At 40.4% G+C, this 22,240-nt stretch overlaps 2 protein-coding genes across 3 annotated transcripts; both read left to right on the forward strand.

Moving 5' to 3' along the window:
- The first annotated feature begins 328 nt into the window (after positions 1-328).
- Positions 329-14,251, forward strand: dpysl5a (dihydropyrimidinase like 5a). The gene is made up of 13 exons (XM_044047902.1): positions 329-1,147; positions 3,322-3,592; positions 6,347-6,505; positions 7,807-7,986; positions 8,079-8,147; positions 8,255-8,299; positions 8,503-8,578; positions 9,689-9,845; positions 9,932-10,073; positions 10,237-10,379; positions 10,531-10,738; positions 11,983-12,151; positions 12,817-14,251. The coding sequence occupies exons 2-13, from the start codon at positions 3,332-3,334 to the stop codon at positions 12,900-12,902; spliced, it is 1,695 nt and encodes a 564-aa protein (XP_043903837.1). The 5' UTR covers positions 329-1,147; positions 3,322-3,331; the 3' UTR covers positions 12,903-14,251.
- Positions 14,252-15,304: 1,053 nt separating this feature from the next.
- Positions 15,305-21,535, forward strand: mapre3a (microtubule-associated protein, RP/EB family, member 3a). 2 transcript variants are annotated; one of them, XM_044048153.1, is made up of 7 exons: positions 15,305-15,495; positions 16,733-16,860; positions 16,936-17,081; positions 17,171-17,327; positions 19,271-19,413; positions 19,837-19,989; positions 20,338-21,535. In XM_044048153.1, exons 2-7 carry the CDS (start codon positions 16,740-16,742, stop codon positions 20,404-20,406), a joined length of 789 nt encoding a protein of 262 aa, XP_043904088.1. In that variant the 5' UTR covers positions 15,305-15,495; positions 16,733-16,739; the 3' UTR covers positions 20,407-21,535. The 2 variants fall into 2 exon arrangements, with proteins under 2 accessions (XP_043904088.1, XP_043904089.1); XM_044048154.1 differs by having other exon boundaries at positions 19,837-20,042; positions 20,338-20,397.
- Positions 21,536-22,240: the final 705 nt, after the last annotated feature.

Consider the following 22,240-nt stretch of genomic DNA (forward strand, 5'->3'; position numbering starts at 1 on the left):
CTACTTTATGTTTGTTTATTGCCAAATGACTGCACGGAACAGTACTTTATACATTTTGCTAAAGTGTGTAGAGTATCTTCAGTCGTATATTTAGACAGTAATTCTTCTAAGCTCATTAATGCGTAATTTATCCGTGTATTAGTAATTGTTGCAGATAATAGTACTGAATGTATTCCGTTAACGCTCGTACACTGTGCGTGAAAAGCTAAATGACACGTTTTTAACATGTTTATTTTGCCCACCCCTCTTCCACTCATAGTGGTACATCCCCCGTCGTGGCGGACACGCCCCAAGCGTAAAGTAATTGGTTGCTTAGGCGACCAAGTCTTCACTCACCGCAGCTGATTGGAGCTTCTCACCATCTCACAGCCTGGAGCCCGCGAGCGGAGTCAAGTTAACAGCAGACGAGTAGAATGGCACCGGAAATCAGATTACTTCCCTACAAAGTAAAAGCATAACAAATGTAGGTCAGTTACCCCGGTAAGACATTGTTGTTTTTTAAATGTTAGTCAGAGATGCAAATGTAGTGATATCATTGTTAAATAAGGGTGGTCAGTTAGACTGACACATTTAATATTGAATAACATCTTTCTTCAAAGACAGTAAATATTTGTAACATAATAGGACAATTAAGAAAAGTTCAAATAAATGTAAAGGTTAAAGAGTGTCATAATGCAAGATGGTGGGAAAAGAAAAAGCAGGACAAAGATGAAGATCCAGAAGATAGATTGATATTAGATTAGATAAATAGATCAAACGGAGAGGAAGAGTCCAAACTAAAAAGTTATTGTCGTGATAAAATGTGAAGACGAAGAGGAAAAGTAAAACCTAAAAAAAGAAAAAAAACAACTGAATTCAGCACGTTGCTTCATGGGGGTGGGGATCTTATTTTGAAAAGCCATGAACGGAAATGTACCTTGTGTCTTATTGCTGACTTGACGATGATGCTGCGGTCTGCTGCTAGTCCCACACCGGCCAGGAAGGCACCCAATTCATCCATCTGCTGTGTGTCTGTGTGAGTGAGTGTGTGTGTGTGTGTCTCGTTGGAAAGTGCCATCCTCGGGATTGTGTTGCAGTGTGAGCCGGGTGGAGCAGCAGGAGCAGCAGGTGCAGGAGCAGGAAGGAAGGAGATCCACACAGACAGGAGGTAAGTAGAGGATGAGATGTTTCCCTCTGGCTGGAGCAAATCTGTGCTCAAATCCTCTGCGGGGAGACTTTGTTTCCATACTCCCTTTCCTCCTCCTACTCCTCCTCCTCCCTGGATATCCACAGATGTTGCACCTCCTCACCTGTGAGGCCACAGTGTTTTTGTGCTGTTTGTGCAGGAGGAGGAGAAGGAGGAGGACGATGGACTCGGTCGATAATGAATCTGGACAGCCTAGTTTTTTTTGTATGTGTGTGTTACCGGATGGAGACCGGTTTCTTTGTGTCAAGTCGCACAAGTGGGGAAGTGTCACTGAGCGTGGAAACCGACGTTCTCGCCGCTATGCTCAACGTTAGCTCACTAAAATGTGTGTGCATTTAATCCAGTTGAATGGAACGTCACTCAAAACATGACATGCATCTGTGATAATTATCCACGTAAAGTGACATAATCTCACCTGGTTATAACTTTAACAATAAGTCTACTGCAGCCAGATGATATGATAATAATATTATTATTATTATAATAACATATGTATTATGGCGTGCAGCTGCTTCCAGGTATGCTGAAATAGATGCATAAAAGCTCATGCATGCAACTGACATTATTATTATCATCGTTAATATTAATATCATGCACATTATCCTCCAGTGGATCACGCTGTGGATGTGAGAGGGAGAAGGAGTCCGTGCAGTCAAGTTGCCGCACCCTCATACGCACGCACACATACACGCAATCACGCAGGGTAGACACACACACACACACACTAAGGAAATCAGTGTGTGATAAGAGGCACATCTCTGTGTGTCTTTGTTGTTTATGAATTGTTAATCCCTGCCAGTAACTGCATTAAATAACTGCCGTTATTTTGAGATTTCTACTGGTTTTCACATTGCTTATCATTATTATTATTACTAGTAGTAGTTTTATGAGTTTATGTGTATTTTTTGTCCTCTAAAGAGCTATTTCCTTTGCCATTTTGTTCATAAAAAAAACCAAAATGTACATCATAATTATTTCCTTTTAATGTTTCAAATTTATTTTCTTTCGGTTTAAATTTGATTTTGTGACATAAAAGAGGACGTTTTTAAATGCACTTTCGACTTTCCAATTCAGAGTCAAAAAAACTTTATTGGTCCCAGAAGGGCAAAATTCATCTGTTTTGTTAAACCACAATACACACACGCTCAAAGACAGAGTCGCAGAATTTTTTGGCAACTATCTTGTTTCGTCTTCCAGCGATTTCCTTCTCCCAGTTAATCCTTTTGCATCTACATGGATTCCTTTGGGGACCCGTTGTCATGGTTACTGACTCACCCAGCTTTTTTTTTTATTAACCCTTAGTGCTCACACGGCACGGCTCTGTGCCACACACAGGTGCACCTTTGGTACGCAACTCCTTATATGGACATCCTTGTGGTGTGTGTTTATGGGTCACATCATCAGACTTTAAAAAAAAATGTGTGTTTTATTGTCTTCTTATGTGTTGTTGAGTCAAACTTATGATTCATTTTATATAATCACAAAATTAGACCGTTTTTCTTTTATTTTTGTGCATGAAAACGAGCCAAACATTATTTACTTTTTGCCCCAGTGTGTTTATAGAGTTGGTGAAAATATGCGATTTCCTATATTTTGTGCTGGAAAAAAAAGGATATAAGACACTCTATATAGCTATGGAATTACCACCATAAACAACAACAACAAAAAATCATGTTTTATAGCTAATTATTCAGCCATTGAGGAATTTGGGTGAAGCAAATACAGCACGTTTAAGTGTAAACGTGTCACTGTGTCTCTGTGGCCTGAGTGAGTGGGCGCCATTGTCAAGTAGCTTTGTGCTGCATCAGTCTTGTCAGAATAATGGTCTTTTTGACCCGTGTTTGCCTCATATTGTGATCCACAACTGGCCCCCGGCACCACGACGTCACAGTCCACTGGGACTGTGTCGGGTCACAGGCGGTGACTGACACGGTCCACTCACACTCAGAGCTGATGTCAGTTTAGTCTCGGAGCAGCAGCAGCAGCACTGGTTCTTCTCTCTCCTCCTGTACTTTTACTGCAACTGCCTCAGAATGAGGTGCCGTGACATGTAAACATTTCAGTTCTTGTGTTTTAGCAGCCACAACTGGGCGAAATCTTCAATCTGTGTGTGTGTGTGTCTCTTTGCTCCACAGAGCGATAGCCATGTCTTCCAGCTCAGCAATGGTGCGGATCCTGATCAAGGGCGGCAAAGTGGTGAACGACGACTGCACCCAGGAGGCGGACGTCTACATCGAGAACGGGATCATCCAGCAGGTGGGGAAGGAGATGATGATCCCCGGCGGGGCCAAAGTGATCGACGCGTCAGGGAAACTGGTCCTTCCAGGAGGCATCGACACCAGCGTCCACCTGGAGGAGAGCTTCATGAACGCCACCACGGCCGACGACTACTACAGCGGCACCAAGGTAAATGTCCTGCTGGACGTGAAGGAAGGACAGGGGAAGTGTTCAGACACATTGAAACTGAAATGTTGTTTTCTGTTATGGAATTATTCATGTAACTTGACTTCCACTTGTTGTGGTGTTGCTGACCCTACTAACACACAAGGTTCTCCTAAGGTTAGTGACAATAAGACCAAAAACTAACGTTTAGAGAATGTTCCCTCAGGGTTAGGGAGGAGCCAAACGTTCCCTAAACGTTGAGGGAACCAAAAACTGTAACGTTCTCCTGTGGTTGCACCGTGGTTTCCACACAATGTTCCCATTCGGTTGTTTTTTGGTTATATTTTTCACAACTACAAGAGAACGTTGTTGGACATGTCCTAGCTAACAATTTTTGGTTACCTTTTGGTTGCGGGAAAGTTCCCCGCTAGGTTCTCCTAAGTCTTCCTAACATTCCCCTAACGTTAGTTTTTGGTTGCACATTTGGTTCCCAAAACGTTCCCAGTACGTTACTTTGTCACATCCTTTATACAGCCTTTACAGAGGGTTCTCTAAAGGTTCCCACAACTTTCCCTTAACGTTACTTTTCTACAACAAAAGTGGTTACAGGAACGTTTCTGTGTCAACCACAGGAGAGCCTAGGGGAAAACCTTCAGGGAATGTTCCCGCAACCAAAAGGTAACGTTCCCGGGAACATTCTGTCAACCAAAAGTTGTTAACGGAGGATGATCACAATCTAAGTTAATTCCTCAGACATCCATAATGTTTCTTTGTTTTGAACTGTGTCACTTACCGAATATGAAACTTATTTAGACAAACTGAATATTCTTCAGTGTGAACTTGAACATCGAAATGTCTTAAGGTCAGCAGTCTGAAGCTGTGATACATAAACGAGTGGAGAAACGTTTAAATTTGAAGCCGCAGCCCAAAAGACACACCTTAAATCAGCATTATTTGCAATGTTTTGATTTTTTAAGTCAATAATAAAAGTATTTAAAGACATTAAATTTCGATTAGTTGCGCCAAATTTAGTGTGTTTTGCTCTTTGTAATGTACAGTATGTCTCTCGCCAACGATCCAAAGATGATTTGGCGTTTTATTAGCAGGATGAATAGCTGCCAGCAAGGCTGATGCTTATAAGAGCGGGATGTCCCACTCTGCTTCATCATGACTCATCATCACTCTGTAGCACTTTGGGAGCAGAAGCGTGACACATGCTGGGATTCAGCGGACGACAGACAATATTTGCCACACTACTCTCTTACCGGCTTCTTAGCCCCTCCCACCGCCGCCGCCGCCCATGCTCCAATTCAGTCCATCTGCATCTCCAAATGCAGATGACTATCTGTTTCCATGGAGACCAGGGAGCTGCTGCAAAGGCTGCCGCAAAGCCTTTTCACTCGCACCATTGTGCGTAGAGACAATGGTTGCCAGACAAACCCCCCGCCACTCACTACACACACACACACACACACACACACACACTCAGTGCTCCACTCTCTAGGGTCAGCTGACAGATGCTCACTGAGACACAAAAACAATCCCTGCTTTCACTTGTTTGGTCACTGTAGATTTAAAATCAAACTTAAAACACATTTATTCAGAATGGCTTTAACCACCCAATAGTTATTCTTTCACTTTTTTTTTATTCTTGTGTGTTTTTAAAAATTGCTATTTTCATGAATGAGTCCGTTTATAATGCTGTTTGTCTCTGATGCTTTTATTTTGGAAAGCACTTTGGTCACCTGCGGGATGTAGAAATAGAAAGTACATTACATTACATTAAACATCTTTCATTAAAATACACATTTACAATAATATACAGAAAAAAGTTCAATGTGCTTTACAGATTTAAAGGCACAGCGACATTAAAGATATAAAACACAAAACCATAAAAATAGAATTAAAATAGTGACATAATGAATAGTAAAATGGTAATAAAAAAAACAAACTGCACAGAAGTGTTCGGGTTGACTATTTTTATCCTATTTTTAGCGCCTATTTTTAGAAAGTACAAAAGAAACCACTTTCAGGAATACTTGCTTTAGCTTTGTATTACTAGAATTTGAAAAATTGTGCTTCCCAACCTCAGTTTCCCCTGAGTTGAGAAATATCTCCATTCTTTTCTTTGTTACATACCCACCAGTGACACTTCCTGTTAGCCTAACTGTTAGCAAAGATGGCGGACACTGTTTACATTTTGGGAATGAGGTCCCGCCCCCCTACGAGAGGGTCTAAAAAGGAATTAGCGTTGCGGTTTCAAGGCTAGGACCAAGTGTCACTGCCGGACATGTAACAAAGAAAAGGAGGAAGATATTTAGACTTTAACACTGATACACCACAGTGAACCAAGTGCGTCTTCGTTACTGTAAGTTCTGTTACTGTAATGAACACATACTGTATGCAGTTGTGTTCATAGTGTGAGGTTGAGTTGCTCCTGTAGGACTCATATCTCCCAGCCTGCTGCACATAACAATAAAGTCAAGCATAAATGGTTATTGAGGCTTTTATTTTTATGTTCGTGGCCGTAGCTGTGTTTGTGTTTGTCAGCGGGTTTATGGCCTCTTCAGTGTTTATGGGCTTTATATAAATCAATACCTCCTGCTTCAGTGTCACTTAATGCTAGTTTCATTTCAGTTAATGTGAAGCTGTGCTTTTCAAGTTAGACTCCGATCATGTGACACTCATAAAAACACAGGACAATTGACAATGGACAAAACCGCTCATTAGCTTATTAGTAGATTAACTGGTCGAGTGCTACTCTGCGTTTCCCTGCAGGCGGCTCTCGCTGGTGGCACGACGATGGTGATCGGACACGTTCTGCCAGAGAAGAACGAGTCTCTGCTGGAGGCGTACGAGACGTGCCGCAGCCTGGCCGACTCCAAAGTCTGCTGTGACTACGCTCTGCACGTGGGAGTGACTTGGTGGGGACCCAAGGTATTGTACGCAGTGTTGTAATGTCACAAATACAGTACAAATACTCTAATTACTGTGCTTGAGTACAACATTCACGCACCTGTACTTTACTTTATTTATGTTTCGAGCAACTTTTAATTTTACTCCACTACATTTTCCTCTAACTATCTTTGTTACTCGTTACTACCAAATAAAATCAGAAGAAGAAGAGTTGGTATTGGTCTGTATTTATATAGAGCTTTTACTTAAGTAATATTATTTTTATAATATTACTATTATTTTCTATTATTTTTAAAAAAGTGATTTTCTGGTAAGATGCTTTTTACTTTTAACCCTTAGATGCGCCGTCAAAAAAAAGTCACGTTAACACACCTAGAGCACCAACATGTGTTCATAAAAAATTTTTTTTTTATATTTTAAACCAAAATCAGTCTTTTCCATCTATATAAAGGTCTTTTTTTAACTCTTAAATTGCCACGTTTTTGTCATGATGCACCTTATTTTTATGGTCTTAAAAAAACCCCACAGTAAATGAATTATTGTCAATATACTTCATGTAATCTGGATTATTTTTAGTTTGATTATTGCAGTGTGGCATATGTGAAAGATAAGCGGAAACATTTGTTTATATGAATTATTATTTGTATTTATTTATCATAAAATACTCACATTAACACACCTGGAGCAATACAAGGTGCCGTAACACTTTAGAGGAACACATATTCACCATTAACTAGGTGCTTACTAACATGCATATAAGTAGCATACCAGACCTTCTTAATTCATTTCGTAATAGAGGTAGAATAATGTTATGTAGGTATGTAAGGTGTTAATTTGCGCTTAATAATTACTAATAAAGGGTTAGTGTGCTGTTTAGTGAGCACCTAGTTAATAGTGAATATGTGCTCCCTAATCTAAAGTGTTACCAAAGGTGCTCATAAAAAAATCAGTCCTCATCATCCATATGAAACATTGAATCTTTTAAGTTTTTAACCCTTAAATTACCAAGTTTTTGTCATGATGCATCAAAAAAATTGTGATTTGAACAGGTTTCAATGAGCACATTTTTGTGCGTCGGTGTGTAAGTGTGAGTATTTTAGTTTACGTTGTTTACAATAGACTAAACATTAAAAGGAATTGAGAACACTCAAAAATGTGCATGAAAAAATATTCTAGAACTTAAAAGCCAAAAACACAAAAATGGGTCTAGGTGTGTTTTTAAGGTACTTTATACAAGACTGAAGGTACGGCGCCACCACAGATTTCAAAGATGAATCTAAACTTGCTGCTTCATTTCCTCTCTCCCTCCGTTTGTCCTAAAGGTACAAGCCGAGATGGAGAAGCTGGTGAGAGAGAAAGGAGTGAATTCCTTCCAGATGTTCATGGCCTACAAGGACACGTTCATGCTGCGAGACGGCGAGCTGTTCCAGGCCCTGCAACACTGTAAGGACATTGGAGCGATCGCGAGAGTCCATGCTGAGAACGGGGAGCTGGTGGCAGAGGTTACAGAGAATCCCTTTCACGACGTCTTCGTTCATATTTATGCCCGTTATAGTTTGTAATATGCACAGTTTATTTTATTTTCTGGTTGCAGGGTGCAAAAGAAGTACTGGACTTGGGTATCAGCGGACCAGAGGGGATTGAAATCAGCAGGCCTGAAGAGGTATGATTTGATCCAGATTCAATCTGGGTTTCCTCCCTAACTGCTGCCTATCTTGTTTACGAGCACTTCTAGAACACTGAGATGATATTGCATCTTTTTCTTCACAGCTGGAAGCAGAGGCAACCCACAGGGCGATTACCATCGCCAACAGGGTGAGTGAAAGGTCACATAAAAAACCACATTAATGAATTAATAAAATATGCGGCGTTGCTGTAGATCTGTGGTTCTCAAACTGAGAAAATACCGAGCTCTTACTTACTATGAAGTGGCAGGCCGCATTAAATTGTGCATTCATTATGTAAATGAATGTAGATTATATCAAGGATTATGTGCCTTTTTGTGTGTTTTGTCAAAGGCCCACTGTCCCGTCTATCTGGTGAACGTGTCCAGCATGTCTGCGGGAGACGTCGTGGCTACAGCAAAGATGCAAGGTGAGACATTTGTCTTTAAAATGGCAAGTAACTGTGGAAAAAATTATGTTTTAAATTTGATAAAGTGACTCCCAGGGCTGTTTTTGTCTTGAATTCCAGTACAGAGCAATTTTGTTGTTATTGTGTGGGTTGCTGAGAAATGTGTGGCGTTTGTATGTTCTTCCCTTGTTTGCTTGGCTTTTCTCTGGCTGTTCCTGCTTCAGATCAAGGTTATTGTTAACAAAAACTAAAATTAAGAAAAAATAAAATAAAATTAAATTGTTAACTGAAATAAAAATAAAAACTACAGAAAATTTCATTTCATACATAATCCTTTTGGGTTCATATGAAATGTATTTATTTTCAGTTCTGAAAGGTTCATTTATAATAAAATGTTTCCAATGTGTTTTTGTTTACAATGTGGGACATAAGACTATGCAAGTTAAACACAACATGTGTTCTGTAGTTAATCTGGTTGAGTTGGTTCATCTAAGTGAATCAAACCTCTAGTCTTTTAGCATTTTACTGGGTTTATTGTTGTTGTTTTTTTTTATTTTGCCCATGTTTTTCCTCGGATTGTGTCTCATCAGGGCTATTTATTATTATTTATGTTATGTAAATAGTAATAGTCTAGCAAACCCGCTCTAAAAACTCATTTAAACGAACTCATTTTAAAAACAAAAAGTCAAAACTAAATAAAATTAATGAAAAATGTGTTTGTTTATCATTTTATTTTCATGTTTTTCACAGACAAAGGCATGGATAAAAGTGTTTTTGATATTTTGTGCGTCACATCCAATGTCTACTTCAAATGGGACATTTAAAAAACGTAAAAGTAATGTACACATTTGTACTAATGCCAGGCAGGTTTTCTCAGGCATAAACCACAAGAGTTTGGGTATACACAGCAATGAAATGTCAACAGTTTTCTTTTTGTACTTCAAATATAGTGTATATGTATAAAAAATGATACTTCATTTTATGGGTCAAATGGGTTTTTTGCGGCCCCAGATTAATTTAATTTTGGTGGAGAAGTGACAAAAATGGCTCTTTTCATTCTAAAGGTTGCAGACCACTGGTATAGATGAATTCCCAAAGTATTCATTCATTGTGAGCCCATATTGTCCACAGGTAAAGTCGTCCACGGGGAGACAACCACGGCCCACACTGTTCTGAACGGTATGCAGTACTATCATCAGGACTGGGCGTATGCTGCTGCCCATGTCACGGTGCCTCCCCTGCGTCTGGACCCCAATACTCCCAATGTCCTAATGAGTCTCCTGGGAAAGTATGGAGAGTACACATTCATGCATTCAACACAATGTGTACTCAAATCATGTGTGTAACCGTGATTTGTTCTGTCCGACCCGTCAGTGACACGCTGAACGTCGTGGGGTCCGATCATCGTCCGTTCACCGTCAAACAGAAAGCCATGGGTAAGGACGATTTCACAAAGATCCCCCACGGTCTCCCTGGCATTCAGGACCGCATGAGCGTCATCTGGGAGAAAGGAGTGGTACGTGGAGCCTCTTTTGTTCTTTATCAGACTGCTGCGATCCTCCAAGAACAGGACATCTGTTCTGAAAAATCTGAAAAAAAATATATACTTAGAGAGAAAAGAGACTTCATTCTGTGAATTTATCCCCACAATTTATTATGTATGTGTTTATGATTCATAGATTGGGGGTAAGATGGACGAGAATCGCTTTGTCGCAGTCACAAGCTCAAATGCGGCCAAGATCTACAACCTCTACCCCAGGAAAGGCCGGATCATCGCAGGAGCAGATGCTGATATCGTGGTCTGGGACCCCGAGGGATCAAAGTATGAAACCGGATCCATCCATTCATCGAGCAGCTTTTCTCGCCACAGCTTTTATCCCATCTCTCAGAGGATGATTAGGTTTTTGGGTTTTTTTTTTTTTTTGTATCTGGATAAACTGGCTAATCCCTTTCTTTCATCTCTGTCCACACAGGACCATTTCTGTGGACAATCAGGTCCAGGGAGGGGATATCAACCTGTACGAAGGCCTCCGTTGTCACGGCGTACCCCTGGTCACCATCAGCCGTGGGCGGCTGGTCTATGAAAACGACATGTTTACGTGTGCCGAAGGCTCTGGGAAGTTTTGCCCTCTGAGAACCTTCCCAGATTATCTTTACAAGAAGATGGTTCAGAGGGAAAAGGTGTGAGACATGGACGTGATTTCAATACGTCTTAACAGAGGCGTTTTTTTGATAGCTAGTTTTAGTTTGATATCGTATAAAGTGCAGCCTATAACTACGTCTTAAATAGTTTTACTGTCACTTTACTGTCAACGAAGTGCAAAGAAACCAGAACCAGAAACTCTTAACTCGCACTCAAATGTTGCAGCTTCTCTTTTAGTACTGCCGTGTTTGCTCCTTCTTTATTTATTCTACTGCTATTTTCAAATAATATAAGTGAATAACTATCTCTAATAATACAACAGAGTGTCAGGGCCAAACAGAAAAGTAAAAAATAGTGAATCTTTTGAGAATAAAGTTGTAAAATTACGAGAATAAAGTCGTAACATTGTGAGAATAAAGTCGTAATATTATGAGAATAAAGTCGTAACATTGCGAGTATAAAGTCGTAACAGTATGAGAATAAAGTCGTAACAGTATGAGAATAAAGTCGTAACATTGTGAGAATAAAGTCATTGCAATAGTATGAGAATAAAGTCGTAACATTGAGAACAAAAGTCATAATATTGTGAGAAAAGTCATAATATTATGAGAATAAAGTCGAACATTGTGATAGAGTCGTAACATTAAAAGTCGAAGATTGTGAGAATAAAGTCGTAACATTACGAGAATAAAGTCGTAACATTGCGAGAATAGAGTCGTAACATTGCGAGAATAAAGTCATAAAAGTATGAGAATAAAGTCGTAACATTGCGAGAATAAAGTCGTAACATTGCAAGAACAAAGTTGTAATATTAGGAGGGAAAAAGTCGTATTATTACAAGAATAAAGTATAAAAAGTAAAGTAAATGTGTGTATATATATATATAATTTTATTGATGGTCGACCTATCGTAGGCACATTAATTGAGCTCTTTATATATATAACAACATGATGTGGTCATGAAATTTGTTTAGAAAGACGGTCAATATATCAGTTATTGGACAGATTAAAGTTGAAAATTTGATACAATCCCAAAAATCCTATATATATATCGCATGAGTCACTATGCAAGGGCTGTAAGAAATGTAAGTCAAAATCAGCAAACGCATTTCAGCTGAGTCATGTTTGGGCTGTTTATTTCTTCTTTTTGGGAGTACGATATTTTATTATACAGTTGGAGAATTACGTTTCAGCACAAGTGTGTAGTGAACAGTTTCATAGTTCATAAATCGTCTAAAATGTTCACGCTCTGTCTCTAATGTGATGTCTCGTTGCTCGACCAGTGCCAGGCAGTGAAAGCCGTGGAGCGGGAGCCTTACACGGGTGACGTCGTAGCGCTGGCCAACTCAGGAAAGAGGGAGTTTGGGGCGTCAGATGTGGACACTCCAACACGTCCATGCACCAGGCACGGAGGTGTGAGGGACCTCCATGAGTCCGGCTTCAGCCTGTCTGGTGAGAAGGGGACATTTGGTTTTTTAAGTGTTAAGGAATGTCCATTTATTAAAAATGACATGGTTTATTTTTAGTACAATCTGGATTACAGGCAGTCAAGGGGAATGATGAGGGCGTTGTAGTGAGCGTTACAGTTTGACATCTTGCAGTTGAGGGCTTTGTCTACTTTGTTGCGGGTGGATGAAATGTTGAAAAACCAGTTTACACTGCATTCCAAGTCATTAAAAGATTAGGGCGTTATATAACTGGATATGACAATCAAGGTCCATGAAGATACCAATTGTGCTAGTCTGTGGCAAACAAAAATGAGTCTAAAAAGAGTATATATTTAAAAAATACACACAAAAAAACAAAGTGAAAGGAACATTATTATTATTATTATTATTGTTATTAAAGAACATTTTGGAACAAGTTTTGCCCTGCATGTTTTAGATGTTTTAGTGAACGTTCTCCAAAGGTTCCCAGAACGTTCCCCTAACATTACTTTTATACAACCTTTAGAGAACGTCAAGGTTGAGCCTGAAATCCTAGCACCATGGCTCATTTCTCCACATACTGACATATTTTGGCATGAATTGTGCAGTAACTTTATGAAAACTGTTTTCTTCGTGTAAAAAATGGAAGGAGAAAAATGTTCAAAGTGATCCTGTTCCCTGCCGTTTCAGGCTCGCAGCTTGACGACAACATTCCAAAGAGATCCTCGGCCAGGATCCTCGCTCCTCCTGGAGGGAGGTCCAGTGGGATCTGGTAACTAAACAGAAGGCCGTCACGTGGAGCAGAACAATGATACCTGAGGGAAACTTATGGCCAAGCAAGACACCTTGTATTTTTTTTAATTTTTATTATTATTATTCTGGAAGCTTAGAATATTAGTGGGGTAACTGAGTGCTGTTTTCATTTTGAACTCAGCAGAGTTCTTTCGGGCTGTAAAACATTAAACTGCACGACATTGCAATGATGATAACATAACGTGGAGGCAACCAAGGTAAACTGAGCGATTATAGCCACCGAAATTCCAGTCTAACATTAACCGAAAACAAGCTGAAGAGTAACAATAACTGGCCAATATATGACTTTGGCAATTGGAGGGTAAATACTGTAACTTACTAATAAAAGTTAGGAATATGACTGTGTTACCTCACTGTAAAATACAATTTTGCACTTGTATCATGTACTATTTAGATGCCTTTTTTTTTCTTTTTTTTTTTACATGATTTAATGTCACAAATGTGTTTTTAACTGCGATTCATGGATGAATGAAATGTTATAAATGACAACGGCGTCGGCATGATGATGATTAAAATGTAACGACCAATTAATGAAAAGCACCATAATACTATAAAAGTGTTTATTTATGAATTTTTTTTATACTTCACATTTGAGCTATTAACCTTTTATGTCACTGCCCGCACCCCCCCTCAACAAATGAAGCCGTCAGGTCATGTTTACAGATTTATAGAATAGACTTCTGTTCCACCCCAATGAATGTGAATGCTGTGTGTGCTGTGCACGGTGGCGACGGTGGCTCGTCAAGAGGGCGACGACTGTAGTCAACACTTATGTCGCAGAATTCTTTGTTTTCCACAAAGAGCAAAAAACAAAAAAAAGTCTCACCTAAACTGCCTTTTTCACCGACACCCTCAAAGTCACCCGCTGAAACTGCGGCGTTTAAAACGGAACGTTCCTCTGCCCGACACTTCCAATGTAGCATCACCACTGTGACGCATAGAGAAGGTGATGGTGATGGTCATCACTGTTGGTACTGACCTTTAATTAACCCATGCTCTTTCTTCTTGACAAGTTCTCAACTACTGTATTGTTTTTCTGTCTTGGTTGTATATTTTTTGTGTTGGCAGGAAAGCACACAGGATTTAGCTCATGTTCAGACCTGCGACAGTAAAGGTACCACTTTTTTTTTTTATTTACGGGACAAATTTCACTTCTACAAGCTCCACTGAAGGTTGTTGTGTCTTCCTCCTCCCACATGTACACTGGTGCTGAACAATGTGTTGTCACATTGATTTACTTTTATCTCCTTTCTTTCTTCCCTGCAGCTCTTTATCACATGATTTGAGTGCAAATAAAACCACAAGGAAATCATCCGCTGACTGGTTTGATTACTACATTTACTCAGGGGGACAAGACACTTCAATTATGCTCAGGACATCTATCACGACTAGCATAGTGACATCGGACATGTTTTTACAGTACAGTTTTAAAAAAAATTCAAATTATCTTTTTAAATCAAAAAAAATTATCAAATTTTAAATGTAATGAACACTAATTTTTCTGTAAGTTCTGGAAAAGACTGGCTACTTGGGTTCAGGACATCTATTATTACCAGCATATTGAAAATCAGACATTTTTACCATATAGAAATTTCAAGTTAAATGTCCCACATTGGAATTTTTTATTTTGAAAATGTTCTCAAATTTTGAGACGTAATAACTACATATTCCATAAGTTCTGAAAAAGATTGACTATTCAGGGTTCAGGACATCTCCGACTACTACTAGCATACTGAAAATCAAACATTTTTACTGTACAGTTTTAGTGAGACTTCATATTAAAAATCTCATATTGGCACTTTAAAAAAACAAAAAACAATTCTCAACTTTGAGTTCCAATAATAACAAGTTTTTCCACAAGTTCTGGGGGAAAAAAGGTAAAGTTGTGTTCAGGACATACTACATGTTGTACTACAAATGTTGGATTTTTAACTTGAAATTTCTTTAAAAATCTATAGTAAAATGTTCATCTTGTCCAGAAATTATGGAAATCTGTTTTTAATGGAACTCAAATTGGAGGTGTTTTTTTAAAAAAGTCATAATGTGAGAGTTAAAAAGTGCAAATGTGGGACTTTTAATTTGAATTTTTGTTCTGAAATGATACATAAAATGTTTGATTTACAGGATGCTAGTAGTCATAGATGTCCAGAACTCAACTTTACCAACTTCAGTCCAGACATTATGAAAATCTATGTTTTTATCGAACCTCAAAACTGAGATTTTTTTTCCACTAAAACCTCAGCAGCAGCAGCAGCAGCGAGCCTTAATTCCAAAACAGCCACATCATGCATGTGCCTCTCAGTCCTATTTATAATGATCCTTTAGCAGCATGGAGTCGGGCGCATGCGCAGTGGCGGCTGGATTGTTGCAGCTCCAGACAGACGAGGCGGCCCGTTACCAAGCGAACAAGCCAGCGAGCAGTCCTGCTGCACCGCCGCGCACGGTCCGACAACAACGACGACGAGAGTGGAGCCCTGACACAGGAACACACTCAGTCAAGCGTGAGAACAACAACAACAACAACAACAACAACAGCAGCAGACTCTCCTCGACACTGTGAGTACATGAGAAATCACTGCGCTCTTTCCGCTGCGTCTCGGTTTATTCCCGTGTACCGAGTGTGGGATTATTTCCCGTGCACTGGCTGTGCTGAGGTGTTGGTGGAGGCCTGTAGAGGGGGCCGCAGGAAGAACAGGCGCTGCGGCTTTTTAGACCAGGAGGCTCCCTGACACGAAAAAGGGCTCATTTATTGTTCTCAGCGCAGGCTGGAAATGTCAAACCCCCGCCCCATTTCTTCCTGCGCCCACTGCACTCGGGATTTTTGCTGCAGTCATTACACCAGAGCTCAGTGGAAGGCCCGGCTGTTTTTTCTTCTTGGAGAATATCCTCTTTTTTTAACCGTAATAATAATACACATTTATTAGAAGCTGCACCCTAACCCTTCCCATAATCCTGTGGCTGCGTGCTTTTAATCCAATACACTGATTTATTGCTGCTCATGTGGTTGTAGGTAATAATCATGTAATTGCAGGTTCGCCAGGCTCGTGCACTTCACAGGTAAACATAGTAATTCTGAAGTCTCCACCTTTCTCTGCAGTACATCATAGGTGTTAAGAGTCCAGGAAATTAAAAGGGACCACGGACGTGTCATATGTGCCATTGGTGCTCATAAACATAGGGATATTTCAGTTTTAACACATCTGTAGATTAACACTTGGATTAAAGGGGCCAATGTCTTAGTCAGAAATCAAAAAACAGGATGAAAACACTGGTTTTGACTTTGAATAAATGTCTAATTGCGATTATCTTTGGGGGGATTGGGGGAAATGATGCTGGTTGACATTTAAAAAAAAATATGCGATATTTTTACTGTGAGAAACAAAGATGTAAACATATGATCTAAAGATGTTGCCAGTGGTTCTGGTTTTAGAAGTTGTGATTCTGAGAGCCGGGCGGTTCAAAACAAGTTTGAAATCAGATGACGGTGAAGAATGAGCTCCTTACGCAACATTAAATGACAGAAAGAATCGTTTAATCTGGGATATTTTGGATACTTTTTTGATAATCATTCAAAAAAAGGCTTGAAAGATGGAGTCACTTCAAACAGCCCAACCCAAGTCGATCATATGATAAGAGCCGTTTACGTAATTTGGGTTCAGCACACTTGAGAACACTATCCTTTCCAGTTTTGGGAAACATTTTACGAACCAAATAATCGTGAGATTAGTCAATTGTGATCTTGTTAATTTGGCAAAACCACCCCGTTTATTCCCTCCTCTGCTCTTCGTTGCAGGTAGGGGATGGCAGTGAATGTGTACGCCACATCGGTGTCCATTGACAACCTCAGCCGACATGACATGCTGGCATGGGTCAACGATTCTTTGCAACTCACCTACACCAAAATTGAACAGCTCTGTTCAGGTACAGCTGCGAGTCCGTTTGTCCATTTGACAACGAGACCCCAAAAACCAACACCTTTGTCTTTGTCTCCTCCAGGTGCAGCATATTGCCAGTTCATGGACATGTTGTTCCCAGGTTGCATCCTTCTGAAGAAGGTCAAATTTCAAGCCAAGTTGGAGCACGAGTCGATACACAACTTCAAAGTCCTTCAGGCAGCTTTTAAAAGGATGAGTGTTGACAAAGTCCGAATCCTTTTCTAACCACATTGTTGTGTTATGTGCCCGTTGTCTCGCGTGGAGCTGATCAACCATTTCCCGTTTACGTTCTCCAGATTATTCCTGTGGAAAAGCTTGTAAAAGGGAAGTTCCAGGACAACTTTGAGTTCGTGCAGTGGTTCAAGAAGTTCTTCGATGCCAACTACGACGGGAAGGAGTACGACCCTTTGCTAGCCAGACAGGGACAGGACATGGCCCCTGCCCCCAACCCAGGTGATCACTTTATCCACAAACCAAAGAGAAACCCAGGTAAACCACACAGTTTTGCCTTTGCTGCACGGTCTTGCTGAGCTTTGGATGGCTCGATGGCGCTCCCTGCAAGCAAGTGGTGTGAGCGGCACGAGTCATAGTGTTGCTGCTGTCTTCTTAGGTCCGTCTCACTGCCCAGCGTTCAAAAGCAAGTGGACACGCACGACATGAGAACCCGTTGAGAACTGGTGTCAACATCTGTCCTGAGTGTTACAGCTTCAAGTACAGTGTGAAGGCATCTCAAGCTGCGTTTCCTTTAAGTGGATCAGTTCGTTTTGGTTCAGTACTGTATGTATTTTTTGAGTTATTATTTGGATTAGCACCAAAAGAATTCGATTTCTGTCAATAATTTCAAACGACACTCGCTCCCTCGCTCGTTCTTTGAGCCGTGTTTTTTTCTGACCATGGGCAAGCCTTAGGGAGCTGCCTGCTGATTGGGAACTGAGTTTTAGAGCGAATGGACCCGAATTAGTCACAGGCTTGGAGTCGCTGTCCATCTGGAACTCAGTCGCCAAGTTTTGTCCTTGGCTTTCCTACAAAATAATTCTAAGGATTGTTGGTTGTATATTGTAAGTGTTCGTTTTCAGTCGAAACGCAGGCCTGACCCGAGGCTTTACCGTACCAAACCACACAGTACTGTACCAAACGAAACTGTACCATGATGGAAACCCGGCTTTAATGTCGTCTTCAGATCTGATGCCAAAAAAAAACAACCAAAAAACACGCATTCTGAGGTGGTTTGGGATGCATTTAGCATCGAAACCACCTCTTAATCTCACATCCTCTGATCCGCTGCCATTCCCATGAACCAGCCCGGGACCTCAACAATCCCTCTCACTGATAACATGGCTGCCAGCAGGGATAAAAGTTAGCCATTTAACAATAGGCTCACATAATAAAATCTATCTTTTTCCACTATAAATTAAGGCAAAGAAATTCTGTGATTGCAGCAAACATATGCTTAAGATATTGCTGAGTAGAGTCTATTACGAGAGCCTTTTTTGAAGTAGTTAAAACCGGTTTTTCCTTGTGTCCCCACTGGCAGCCACATTATCAATGGAGGGGATCGTTGACGTCCCATGTTGGTTCAAGGAAACAGTGAAGTCGGCGTTGGTCATGTGACACTGTCCGGTTCATCCCCGCTTCTACGTATGCAAATGCAGACGATTCACTGTTGGGGAAGCGAGATCCAAATCACAAGTGGTGGCAGGAGAGACAACCAGGACGCATTTTAACGCCGGGTGTGTGAACCGTCGTACTCAAAAGCTGTCCACTTGTGATCGGATCTTGCAGGACGGATGTTAATACCACGTCACGCAACGTCTCGTTAACTCCCCCGCCCCGAATTCATCATGCACGGCAGTGCCAGAGGACCTGAAGAAGAATGTAGACAACCATGTTCTCCTGCTGCAGCTTCTCTGAAAGTTTGTGCTGATACACGAGGAAGTGTATCGACTTTTACTAACAAGAGCCTCACCAGCCTTTTGCTTGAACCAATTCATTATAAGCCTGCTGTTTGACTTGGTCACTGGCAAGCAGTGTGGTTGTACATGGCCATTTATTTCAAAATTGTAATGACGCGCGTCGGCATGTTTTGTCTTTGAGTATGTTGGAAAGACCTCTTGAGGTTCGGTAGGGTTTTTTTTTTTGGCTTTTGTCTGGATTAAAAAAAAGCTCATCATTTGTAATTTGGCTTATTTGAATCTAAAATGTTCCTATTTGCAATCTATTCACACGAAAAATACAAGTATCAAAGGCACAACATCCTGCTACAAGCTGATATCATCAGCCCTCAATAATGTGCTCCACATCCATCGCCACACTTGCTACTGAGCCAGGAGAAGAAGTGTTTTGACACTGTTTTGATTCAAACGTTCGACATCTCTCACCATCTCTGACCAACGCAGGACCACAGAGGACGTCTCCGACGGTCCCTAAAAACATGCCGGCACCACAGCGGGTCCAACACAACACTCCAGCCTTGAGGAAGAACCCATCTTTGTCTAGAAATGGGGGCGGGGATGCAGAGATCATGGAGCTAAATCAACAGGTAGAGTTGCATGGGTCGCACCGATCCAACAATGTCCAGAAACTTTCCATGGAAACTTTAGTTTGGGAATGTTGGGAATGACCTGGTTATTTGGGATAAACCGAGTCATATACCAACATAAACATTTTGTTTTGTCATAAGCAGACATTGATTTATTTGTTAGTAGAACGTCATGAATGTTCAATTCTTTCATTCATTGAATCTAACAGACTGGCTCTATGGATTTTGTCCCATATGTCAAACATGTCTGATCCAACCACATTAGTCCATATCAGACCTGTATCCAGTGTCATTATTGATCAATGCATCCCTGTCTGTTTGTCTTTAGATTTTCTTTCTCCATTGTCTCACGTCAGTGGTTTTTCTAACCAACTATCGTTTTAGATTATCCGTAATCTTTTGGTTTCCTGTTTCCGTGCTCAGTTGATGGAGTTGAAGTTGACCGTCGACGGACTGGAGAAGGAGCGAGACTTCTACTTCAGCAAACTACGGGACATCGAGCTGATCTGCCAGGAGCACGAGAGCGAAAACAGCCCCGTCCTCAGCAGGATAATCGACATTCTCTACGCAACAGAGGCATGAGTTATCAGCAATACACGCAGGGTGCAATGAGTAACAACATACTCCTGGTGTGAAACTGCTGTTTCTTGGTTCTCTTCTTGGAAGTAATGCCGCTTATTTATGGACAAAAAGTTAGGAACAAAAGGAAATACCTTTAATAGATGACAAATGGTGTGTATGCATGATGGATCACCTGTTAGATTTTGCCAAATATCACAAAGGTTTATATTTTCCGATAAAATCGTGTTATAGGACCAATAACATAGGGTGACTTAGCGTTATATTTTGACTTCTTTCACATTCAGAGAGATGTGAGAACATTAATTAATAAAAAAAAAATGTGTTTTCTTTTCTTCATTTCAGGAAGGCTTTGCGCCTCCAGAAGATGAAGAACTTGAAGAACAAGCTCACCTGGACCAGGATGAATACTAAACGCTTTACTCCAACATGTCCATCTCCTTTTCTGTTCACCCGCATTTGTTTTTCTACTCTCTCTCTCTCTCTCTCTCTCTCTCTCTTTGCACGCTTTCTATAAATACTTCTCATTGTTTTTTCCACTTTCTTTCTTTCCCCTCTGTCTGTTTCTCAACCCGTCGACACGCGGCGTCTTTGCATCTCCAGTTGCTGCTCAATCCCTGCCTCCACTTACACAGTAACAATAACAGTAATCTCCAACATATCCCAGTCGTTTCAGCATGAATAACGCAGACGAGATGGAACCGGCGTTGATGGTCGCCATTGAGAAACAGTGAATTTAAAGTCTGTAAATATTACCGATGTTTTGGTTTCCGAGAGAAAGCTGTTTTTTGCTCATTATGGAGGTATTTACGTTGCCTTTGGTGCGCTTCTAATGATTAGAGCACGGAAAATAGCTGCTCCACCGTGCCATCAGGACACTCCCACAGCTACTAAAACTGTAACGAAAGTCTTTTTTTTAATGAATAGTTTCTTATTTATTTAACTTATATTTAATTGACACAAACTTTGCGGCTGAGTCGGACTGAACTCCGAGGGCCCGAGGTATGTTATTTGAGCGCGTTCAAGGCACGCGGAAACACTGAAGGAAATACCTCGGTGTCATGACGACGAGTGCTCTGCAAATTCAGAATTTTTTTTTTATCCAACAGCAGCATATCTGAGCATGAGAATGTTTAACATTGACTGTGAATGAGTGAATATTTTGCAAACGTGTCCTTCCTTTGTTGCACAATCCCGATTCTCACCGCAGACTGAAAACACGGTGATAGATCGTAGCAGTTTGGTGTTAAACCCTAAAAGTACTAGTCAGCCACTGACACTGAAGCTATACATCATTCTCACACGACAGCAGTCATTATGTTATAATTTGCGAGAGTAAAGAGTTGTCAGTATTAACAGGTCTGTTACAGTTTAACCATGGGAGTCTTTTGTTGTCCTTCCCCTGCTAGTTCTGTTTTTGCAAACTGGCTGCCGTCTGCTCTGGCACGCATTGTTTTGGACCACGTGAAACATCTAGAGAGATCACTCATCCTTTTGAGTTTTGAATAAATAAACAGCTGTGAAATAAACTGTTTTGCACTTACTTGGTGTTTGGGACAGGTTTGTCGTGCAGCGTTGTGTGTAATGCACATTTAAATTCACGCATACAGCTAGATTGTGCTCATTTGGAAATTTGTATTTGACTAAATGGACCAGTAACAATTATGGACACACGAAAACCAATATAAAACATGTCAATGATTGTTTTTATGTATTTCCTAGATATACAATTGGAGCTAAGGGTTGCCCATGTGCCACTGAATATTTCATGACAAATGGCAAATAGACATCTTATTATACGATGACATTTATTTATACATAGTCAGGTTTCGTCCTCCGTACAGGTTTCGTCCTCATTTGTCTCACGTGTCACGTGATCAGACACGTTTGACATATGGGACAAAATCCATAGAGCCGGTCTGTTAGATTCAAAACATTCATGCTTTTGTTGTTCAGCGATAGAATTGATTGTTTCGATGAATGAAGTTCTACTTACAAATAAATCAATGTCTGCTTATGACAAAATAAAATGTTTATGTTGGTATATGACTCGGTTTATCCCAAATAACCAGTTAATTCTCATTCATTCCCAAAATTCCCTTAATTCCCATGGAAAATTTCCAAAATTCCCAAACTAAAGTTTCCATGGAAAGTTTTTGGACATTTACTTTCCGGGAATTTGCTGTCCCTTGACCCTATTTGGAACATAATACAGTTTGGAAAGTTTTCAGGCTTTTTTGACATTGTA

This window comes from Solea senegalensis, linkage group LG16, assembly GCF_019176455.1.
Source record: "Solea senegalensis isolate Sse05_10M linkage group LG16, IFAPA_SoseM_1, whole genome shotgun sequence".
Lineage (NCBI taxonomy): Eukaryota > Metazoa > Chordata > Actinopteri > Pleuronectiformes > Soleidae > Solea > Solea senegalensis.

Excerpts from the sequence above, each read along its gene's own strand:
- dpysl5a (XM_044047902.1), top strand. The coding sequence starts at position 3,332 with ATGTCTTCCAGCTCAGCAATGGTGCGGATCCTGATCAAGGGCGGCAAA. Across the intron at positions 6,506-7,806 it reads TGACTTGGTGGGGACCCAAG|GTACAAGCCGAGATGGAGAA; the intron begins GTATTGTACGCA and ends TTTGTCCTAAAG. Across the intron at positions 10,380-10,530 it reads TGGGACCCCGAGGGATCAAA|GACCATTTCTGTGGACAATC; the intron begins GTATGAAACCGG and ends CTGTCCACACAG.
- mapre3a (XM_044048153.1), top strand. The coding sequence starts at position 16,740 with ATGGCAGTGAATGTGTACGCCACATCGGTGTCCATTGACAACCTCAGC. Across the intron at positions 16,861-16,935 it reads AATTGAACAGCTCTGTTCAG|GTGCAGCATATTGCCAGTTC; the intron begins GTACAGCTGCGA and ends TGTCTCCTCCAG. Across the intron at positions 19,990-20,337 it reads ACATTCTCTACGCAACAGAG|GAAGGCTTTGCGCCTCCAGA; the intron begins GCATGAGTTATC and ends TCTTCATTTCAG.